The sequence below is a fragment of the Otolemur garnettii genome, unplaced genomic scaffold (assembly GCF_000181295.1).
Source record: "Otolemur garnettii isolate 467f Iridium unplaced genomic scaffold, OtoGar3 scaffold00115, whole genome shotgun sequence".
NCBI classification, from domain to species: domain Eukaryota; kingdom Metazoa; phylum Chordata; class Mammalia; order Primates; family Galagidae; genus Otolemur; species Otolemur garnettii.
The window spans coordinates 3,153,970-3,163,836 of NW_003852510.1; the positions used below are offsets into that span (position 1 = coordinate 3,153,970).

The 9,867-nt window shown below is 38.1% G+C and overlaps 2 protein-coding genes across 3 annotated transcripts in view; one reads left to right on the forward strand and one right to left on the reverse strand.

The window, feature by feature from the left end:
• The window catches only part of ATP6V1D (ATPase H+ transporting V1 subunit D), a 24,703-nt gene extending 22,077 nt beyond the window's left edge, over positions 1-2,626 (forward strand). Inside the window, exons 8-9 of the mRNA XM_003797384.3 lie at positions 1,035-1,113; positions 1,939-2,626. Coding sequence (XP_003797432.1) covers positions 1,035-1,113; positions 1,939-2,080 — 221 coding nt within the window. The 3' untranslated portion in view covers positions 2,081-2,626. The remainder of the gene's footprint in view (positions 1-1,034; positions 1,114-1,938) is intronic.
• A 2,972-nt stretch (positions 2,627-5,598) lies between these two features.
• Positions 5,599-9,867, reverse strand: part of MPP5 (membrane palmitoylated protein 5) — a 106,332-nt gene continuing 102,063 nt past the window's right edge. For both annotated transcript variants that reach the window (XM_003797385.3, XM_023517633.1), the window contains one exon: positions 5,599-7,991. In XM_003797385.3, the coding sequence (XP_003797433.1) occupies positions 7,815-7,991 (177 nt within the window). In that variant the 3' untranslated portion in view covers positions 5,599-7,814. The remainder of the gene's footprint in view (positions 7,992-9,867) is intronic.

The window sequence follows — 9,867 nt, forward strand, 5'->3', positions numbered from 1 at the left end:
GGGATTCGAACCCGCCACCTTAGGTGTACGTGGCTGGCGCCTTAGCCGGTTGAGCTATAGGCGCCGAGCCGTCTTTTATTTCTTTATTTAAAAAATACAGCTGCTTAGGGTTGAGAATGCTTTTGCTCAAGAAACTGTTTTCATTAAAGAAATGATTCAAATTTTAGGTAAGAAAGGTCCAAAATTTGAAGCAAAGAAAATCCTTTGCTTGAGGCTATATTAGTGTTAAGAGAGGAAGTTATCTCACTTCTTAAAAAAATCAAAACACATTTCTTGGCTGCTTGCTCACGCCAGGCCTTGTATGTGAAACTGCAAGCAAAACAAATTGGGTAAGGTTGATAGTTCTCATCCTCACCGAGTTCACATTCTAGAAGCAGAGTAGGCAAATTCTATGTAGAGCTGACATTAAAACTCTATTACATCTTGATTTTTTTTAACAGTTGATTGTCATTGTATTTAAAATAACATCTGTTTTTTAGTGATACATATATTCATATAAATGTTGTAGCTGTTGTGGTCCAATATGTTACATGTGCATAGCAAAAACACTAGAAGGGCGCACACCAACATATTTACAATAGTTACTTTTGAGTGGTGGGTTTGTAATCCATTAAGATTTTTCTTTGTGTTTTATTTTCTAGTTCTCTATATTAAATGTACTTTTTTTTTTGAGACAGTATATCACTCGGTCACCCTGAGTAGAGTGCTATGGTATAGTAGTTCACAGCAACCTCAAACTCTTGGGCTAAAGTGATTCTCTTGTGTCAGCCTCCCAAATAGCTGGGATTACAGGAGCCCACCAAAACACCTGGCTATTTTTAAGAGCTGGTGTCTTACTTTTGCTCAGGCTGCTCTCTAACTCTTGAGCTCAGGCAGTCCACCTGCCTCAGCCTCCTAGAGTGCTGGGATTACAGGCGTGAGCCACCATACCCAGCCTGTACATTAATCTTACAATAAGAAAAAAATAAGTAACAATGAGCACTTTGCAAAAAGGGGGTTTGAAGTTCTCACATATATATTTTTTTTAACTCTAGTCATCATTCCCCGGATTGAACGTACCCTTGCTTATATCATCACAGAGCTGGATGAGAGAGAGCGAGAAGAGTTCTATAGGTTTGTTGCATTTGGCAGTTATTGATCATTTTTTGTTTTTTATGTTCCAAAGGCTTGGTTTGCTGGATAACTAGTTCTGTTCTTTAGAATTAGCATAGCTTAGTTTATTCTGTTAAACAAGTAGTAATATTGTCTATTGCCAAAGGCAGTGGAGACAAATCTGTGTTAAGTTTTCCATGTTTCTGAAACATGGCATTTCCAAAAACTTAGGCCTTTCAAAGAAACTGTTAAGGCTAGATTTTCATAGAGTGTCTCCTACTTAAAAAATAAGGGAAGAAACTGGAATTAATCCGTTAATCAAATATGTTTTGCATGTTGAATTTGTTCAGAAGAAGATTTAAAGTATTTGGGGACATTACCAAGCAATATAAATCCTATCAGAGAATTAGCACAGTACTTAAGAGAGAAGTGATGTATGTTCATTAATTGTTTATGAACATTTAGAACCAGTTGGGATAAGTAAGTACTAAAGTGCTGGTGTACAGGGATCTATATACCTAGTTCAGAGAAGTGGGAGGTAGGTGAGGGCAGGATCGTTTAGACCTTAGACCTTGAGTTAACATCTGATTATGATTCATATTCTTAATTATTAAACATTATTTAGTTTTTATCCTTCAGTGAGGTTCAGAGTTATGGTGATCCAAACTTTAATAAATGCTCAAAATCTGTCCCATGAGGGAATGGATTTCAAAATTTATTTAATTTAATGCAAGTATCAAATTTTGTTCTAGTGGTAGATGTTTGTTGTCCTTGCAAAACTAGATGAAATCGAACCTACTTAGTACTGAAAGCAGTATGCAGAAAATTCTCCTCTTTATTTTATAGGTTAAAGAAAATACAGGAAAAGAAAAAGATTCTCAAGGAAAAGTCTGAGAAGGAGTTGGAACAACGGAGAGCAGCTGGAGAGGTGATGGAGCCTGCTAATCTTCTGGCTGAAGAGAAGGATGAGGATCTTCTGTTTGAATAATCTTTCTTACTCTGATTCTTTTGGAAACGCTAACACTGGCTTCATTTTAGTTCACAGTGTGTAAGTTTGATTTGTGTGGCTGTTTATTTTTTGGCCTAAGAATTTCACTGATTGTAAAATTTACCTGGGTGTCTATTTATGGGATTACATTGCAGAATCGTGATTCGACAACCCTTTGTCATAGGTGAAAGAGCTTTGTAAAACCTGCTCAGGAATTTACTCTGCAGAAGTGTCACCCAACTCCACGTACATTTACATCTGTGTTACATGATCTGCTTACCAAGCACATTAGGAGATACCCCTAAGGAAACACTAGTGTTCTCAGGCCACCTACTGTGGAGCAGCCTTCCTTCCTTCCCACGTGCAAACCTTGGCGCTGTTGTCAAGAGATTCCTGCAGTCATCCTTGTGTTACTGTGGTACTTTTCTTCTCAAGCTTTGTGAAATCAACTTATTTTTCTCTGCATGACAGGCGTATCTTGTCTGACAGTAGTTTTGCCAGTTTAAATGTGATTAAGGTATAAACAAGAGTAAAATGATTTAAAAATAAGCCAGTCCTTTTATTTACTGCTAAGAATAAGTCATGTTCTTAGGCTTAGCTCAGCACACAGGATTGTCATTCTTAGAGCTTTCTCTGCAGACGTGCAGGTGAGTAGCTTTTTTCCCCCATTTCATATATCTGTTTTATGTCAGGCTTACTTTGAGACAATTAGTTGCATTTTGGGGTACTAATAAATGTTTACCATTTGGGGGTACTTGAGTTAAGAGGACTTCATGATAGTTCCCGCTCTCCTGATCTAAGAAAAATATCAATTCCTATTTTGGAGAAAGAAGGTAACTTTTTACTGTTTTATAATCAGTAACAGCCTGCTTTTAGAGGAGGCATTTGAAGGGCCACATAAGGTGCCAGAGATTTTTAGTACTGTTTGATCTGGCATGAGCCATTCATGGTTATTCAGCCTTTCTTGCAACCAGTTCTAGGCATTTTTGACACAACTGGCCATGAAACAGTTTTGAGTTATGAAGTTGCGACACTAGCCTTATTAGTACTGTAATTTAATCAAGTGATAGCATAGTATAGGTTTTTTAAAGTACTAAATATTTGTAAACATTTAGTACCTACTAGAAAATAATCTTGGTTATTATATGCCAAGCACTGTTTTAAGTAATTTATTTCTATTTCACCACAGTAATCATTAAGAAGTACATATTTTAACTCATTTCAGAAGAAAAATTTGAAGCACAGGCTTGAGTAATTGGTCTTAGGTTAGAAAGCTAGAAAGTAGTGAATCCAGGATTAAAATCCAAGCTGTCTACTTTCAGAATTTTTATACCTTTATATGCTTTCTGCCTGCCCAATATGCAAAACACTGTAAGGTGTAAGATGCAGGGCCTGCCTATATCCTAGAGGAGCTGATTTTAGGAAATCCTATTGCTGCTCACAAAATCTCAGTTGCAGTATAAATTCAGTAATGATTAGAAAACCAGCTGAGTTCATAAGTATTTTAAAAAACAGGTTAACACTTTCTAATTCTGTTCTCCATCTAATCTTCCTACCTGGTGAAGTGTAAATTGTATCAACTTCATTTTGCAGATGAGGAAATTCAGGCTTGATAGGTCAAACAGCACAGCAGGAATGCAAGTCATGTGTATCTTGACATCAGAGCCTTGGTTTTTAAGTACTATGCACTGCCTAAGAGGCAAAAGTTAGTTTGAAGGTAGAAGTAGGGAGCTAGATTAGTGGTTTTTCATTTAGTTAAATATAATGTTTACCATAAAGCAGTGAGCCAGAGGATCCTACATTTCTTCTTAAAGCTCTAGAATTTATTTGCCTTGGTTAAATTACTTACAAAAGTGCAGATGATTTAAAGTTTAGCATTTGTTAAGCAATCAAGAGAAGGCTCGGCACCTATGGCTCAAGTGGCTAAGGCGCCAGCCACAGACACCTGAGCTGGCAGGTGGGAATCCAGCTCGGGCCTGCAAAACAATGACAGGTGCAACCAAAAAATTGCTGGGCGCTGTGGCAGACGTCTGTGGTCCCAGCTACTTGGGAGGCTGAGGCAAGAGAATCGCTCAAGCCCAAGAGTTGGGAGGTTGCTGTGAGTGGTGATGCCATGGCACTCTACCCAGGGCGACAGCTTTGAGGCTCTGTCTCCAAAAAAGAAAGAAAGAAAGAAATCAAGAGAAAATAATGGACAGGTAATTTGCTGTGTGGAGTCCGCACACTCTGATCCACAGGGGAAGGGAAGAGAACAATTAACAGGAATAGAAAGCTGGATTGGAGTAACAGGTGTGTAAATGCATTAAGCTTTTTGTTGGTACATGATTTGCATCCTTAAGTAGATCAAGTATCATAGGCAAGTGGAGAAATGAAATATGTTATTTGCCGACCACTCACCTACTATCCTGTGTCCTCAAATCCCTGGCTACATACAAGGTAAATTTGCCTGAGTACTACATACCTCCTTAAAACTTCCAAGTTCACAGCCTTAAGTTGTCCATCTTTAATTAAGGAAACAGGACCTGCCTACATCCGTGCCAGGGCACTCCCCTACCATAAAGAACAAATTGAAAAGTATTTTGTGTTTTACCCAGAGGTTCCAATGGTCTGCTTCTGGGAAAAACTTAGAGGAGGGTGGCCTTTTCATGTGTGGAAACCTTGAATGGCAGAGGATATAACACAGCAAGAGGAAGTACTCAGTGGCTTTATTTGAAATATAATTCTACTTTTTATTTTTATAATAACAGTGTGCAGTATGACATCTCAAAATAACAGAGTGCAGATACAGGATATGAGTACAAAGGGAGTTAACAATAGATGTCAGAAGGTTACCTTTACTAAGGCTAAATCCCTGGTTTATATTTTTCACACACATTCACAAAATTACATTCAAATCATTCCTTATCAATACTTATTCCTTAGGCATGAGAAAAGGAAAATAATCCAGACATTAGATTTTCATAGAAAGCAAATCTGGATTAGTCTAAATACTATTTTCCTTTCATTTGTTCTGACTTACAAACATGTAAGAAATAAAGACACTTTTTAATTTGGATTTTCCAAGTGTATTTCATTAGCTATTGGTATTATTTGTATAAGTGGTTAAGAGCTCCTCCACACTGAGGTCCCCATTGAGAACCACAGAGGACAGGAAGTGGAACTGGCCAGAGTGGCTGTACAACAGAGCAAGGCTTTTATCTATATGCAATTGAGGAAGTCAGCAACAACTCAGTTTTCACTTTGTATAGGGACTAAGTTGAATATCAGCACATGTTTATCACTAGGATTAGAAAAGTATGGGACATAACCTTTTTTTTTTGAAACAGTCTCACTATGTTGCCTCATAGAGTGCCTTTGAGGCACAGCTCACAGCAATCTTCAACTCTTGGGCTTAAGCGGTTCTTCTGCCTCAGCCTCCCAAGTAGCTGGGACTACAGATACTGCCATCACGCCCAGCTATTTTTTGGTTGTAGTTGTCATTGTTGTTTGGCAGGCCTGCTCTGGGTTTGAACCTGCCAGCTCCCATGTCTGTGGCTGGTGCCCTAGCCACTGACCTACAGGCACTGAGCCAGGACATAAACATTTTTATATCTCCAACATTGCTGATGAAGGACAGAACTGTGGGACTTCATTAATCCTAAAAAGTGCCTACTTCCTGAAAGTATGGCATGACAGGTGCCTTAGTACAGGATCTACTTGTTAAAGCCATGTGTCTCCAAACATGCCCCTATATAGGCCTGATACCTGCAGTGGCACAATAGCCCCTCACTGACATTTCCTAAAGCCTCACTTTTAACATGAACTGTCATTATTTTAGATGGTGGGTTGAAAGTAGCTGTCAGTTACAGTAACAGATCAGAAAACTCTATAGACTACCTTTCATTCCTGAGGAGATAGTAAACTGGGAAACCGAAAAGATTACATGCTAAATATATTCCTGGTTTTCAATGCTGAAAATGAGTGTGAACTTTCTGCATTTTTTTCTGCAATAAGCTGGAGGGTTCTGACCTGAAAAGACGGTATGCATGGCATTTCTTCCCTCAATTCGAATGTTAACTTTCCTCCTAAGGAACATTATCTTGAAAATATTTCCACATAAAGAGACTCTTCAGCCAACTTTATAGGCCATGCAAATTTAAACAGAGAAAGGCAATATAGATATTGTCTGCATTTGTTCAAATAACACAGTGTAGGAGAGAAAAAAATCAAATATATACATGACACTGACACAGACTATTGATTAAAAAACAGTTGCTTATGTTAAATTAAATGACAAGTCAGTATTATTCCAGTGTTTTGCTTTGGGAATAGGAAATGCTGTAGCTAAAGTCACCATGAAAAATCAAGGCATTCACATTTGAGGCTGCTTGTCACACATCACACTATTCTTAAAGGCTTGAAAAGACTACAAAATAACTTTTCATGCCAATTATAGACACTGAATTTTAAAGCAACAGCTATAGAGACTACAAAAATCCCATGAGCTTAAACATTTCCTTTATGATTTGGCAAGCTGTTGCATTCTGGTCATAGGTGGCAGACCCTGGTAGGATAAAAACCTATTTCTGTATGCATAACACCTTTGCAAGTTGGTTTTTTTTTTCCTAAAATGTTCAAATAACTTTCAGTTCTTCCTTTTCCTTCTGATCTGAAAGTCAATTGTCATAGTATTTCCCTAGGATATACTTTTATTCCAATGAAGAACAAGTATTATCAATGACCATTTGTAGATTAAACATTAGTATATAGTACAGCAGCTATATTCATCAAGAGAATTCCAGTTTTTTACCTACATATATATGTGTATAGCACAGCCATAGAATTGTCTTCATACCTAACAATGTAAAAACTGTCAAATGTGCTAAATCCTCTCATGTATATAAAAAACTTTGCACCATGAGGAAGAAACTTCAACAGTCAACACAGTTTATATGAACATCTTCCATTCATAAAAAAATGTAACTTATACATTCTATTGTGCTATGCAGATCAGAGAAAGGAAGCCGGCTAGCAATTTGGTTGTACAGTTTAAGAAAAATACCTCAAAATCATCTTTCAAAGGATCAGCATATTTTCCTTTAACTAGATTAGTCAGCCAGGTGTGCAACCTGATATACAAAGTGAGCATAAAAGACTGGGGCCTCTGGGGGAGTGGTTTTTTTTTCTTTAGAAGTGAAAGATATACAAATGAATTCAAACCTAATAGAGTAGCTCCAAACCAAGTGGCACCAGTTTATTTTTCCTTTTTCAGTCAAGTGTGTCTGGTGACTACACTAGTTTCCTAAGCAAATACTGTTTTGCCCAGTGCATACAAGGACAGTCTCCCCTGCCCCTCAAATACTCCATGAAGTCATTTAAGTTAAGTGTTAAATAACATCAATATTTATCACTGTGAGACATGGACTCTTGTGTACATACTAAGTTTTTCATGGAAATATGAAAAGATTTAGTGAAGTGGAAAAAAAAAGTTTTTAACAGGATAACAGGACTGCTCTATTGGAGACAAGAACCCCTACAGCCATGTACAGAGACTATAGAATGCTAGACACAAGCTGCCTAAGGGGACCTTCTTTTCAAGAAGGCTAGGAAAAGGTCTGCAGCTTATACCAGCTGATAACTGCTGCCGTCCACTTTATCCTCAAAATCTTGCTGAAGTGGGGGGGTGGGGGTGGGGGGGGCGTCTTCCTTGGCAGTTTGCCAGACCAAGTCCAACATGCTATAAATGATGTTTCCTTCACCTCAGCCAAGTGGACGGTACCCACTGAGGTTCAGTATCAAGTTTGTTAATTAACCTAAGCAATTCCTGATAGGCTTTATCAAGATCTGAATTCACAATCGCTGTGTCAAAGTAGTGGCCATTGTTCTGCTCCATCTCTCTAGTCTTCTCAATGATTTCTCTCAACTCTTCAGGCTGCAAAGAGAAGATGAAAACTGTAAGGTAACTGCTGTGCTTACCAAAATAAAGGATTTGTCAGAGATACCAAATGATGGGGAGCGACCTTTCACAGTGCTCCTCCTGCTGCTCAAAATACTCACCTTCGGTGCTCCTTTTCAACCCTGCCGTGGCCAGTGGCTTCTTCAAGACTCGTATTATGAATCACTTGGGACTCAAGATATCCTGTTTTATACAACTATTTAGGTTTCAATTTCTTTCTGTCTTAGCCACAAGACTATAGGCTTCAAGGGTGAAGACTTACTTGAATTTCCTACAGACATTTATTTTCAAACATTTTAGGACATCATAACCTCTTCCTAATAGTAGGATCTTTTATCACACAAAGTGAACCTTTCTGGTTGAGCAAGGACCTAACATGCCATTTACCCTTGGCTATTATATAATGAGCGCTTGCCCTTTCTATCTATTACAGGGTGAGGTAGAGTAAACATTATGGGAAAAGGGAAGGATCAGTGTTTTCCACAAAAATATTTCTGGTTAGTCCAAGATTTAGCAACCTTATCTGTATTTATGGGGGAACAATTCAACCTAATAAGTTAGATTGCTGCTCTGTTTTCCACACACAAGAGGTCTTTAAAATGCAAAGAAGTATCCTAAGAGAGTTTGGAAAACTACAGAGCAGGCTACTTTTAAATACTGAATAAAGCAAAGGGCTCTTTCACACAGGCAAGCAGGTGGCAAGGCTGTGTGCAAAACTTATCCTGAACTTTCTGATTATCAGGCACATGTGTTCAAGAAAGTGAAAATTGTCAATGTCACTACTTCAACCAAGAGAACTAGTTAAACCCAAGTTACTATTAATATACTGAACTCATACTATGAAACAATTTATATCATTCAACTGTTTGAACTTCTGTAACAGTAGAAAAACTTAAAAATATGACATCTTTGCCTTATTTTTATTCTGGAATGTTGTGCATCTGAATATGGTACAGAGGATCCTTTGTTCCTTAGCAAGGACTCTATTTCACTATTGTAGTTGAACACACTCTGACATTTTGGCCAAAATTTGTCTACTCAAAGCTCAAGATTATTAAAAGAACATGGCTGGGTGCCCCTAGCTTAGTGTTTAGGACACCAGTCACATGTACCAGGGCTGGTGGGTTCAAATCCAGCCTGGGCATGCTAAAACAAACAAAGCAAAAAAATAGTCAAGCATTGTGGCAGGTGCCTGTAGTCCCAGCTGCTTGGGAGGCTAAGGCAAAAAGACAGCTTGAGCCCAAGAATTGGAGGTTGCTGTGAGCTATGATGCCACAGCACTCTACCAAGGGCGAAAAAGTAATAAGATTGTCTCCAAAAAAAAAAAAAAAAAGATTATTAAAAGAACCATCTAGGACTCCATATAATATTAAAACATCATAGAGCTAGAGTTGAAATGTAAATGCTAAGCTCCAACCCACCTAGTTATTAAATTTAAAGCATTATTATCTTACCTTGCCAAAATAGCTTATATAATTTATAAATTCAGACTTTATGTCTAAATTTTTTTCAAATTGTAATCCACAATTAAGATGAAACAATGTTTTTTTTTCGTTTTTTTCTGAGACAGAGTGTCACTATGTTGCCCTTGGTAGAGTGCTATGGCATCACAGCTTACAGCAACCTCTAACTCTTGGGCTTAAGCAAGTCTATTGTCTCAGCCTCCTGAGTAACTGGGACTACAGGTGCCTGCCACAATGTCTGGCTATTTTTTGGTTGTAGTTGTCATTGTTATTTGATAGGCCCAGGCTGAGTTAGAACTTGCCACCTCCAGTGTATGTAGCTGGCACCCTAGCCGCTGAGCTACAGGTGCAGTGCCTGATGAGACAATGTTTTACATCAAAAAAAAAAA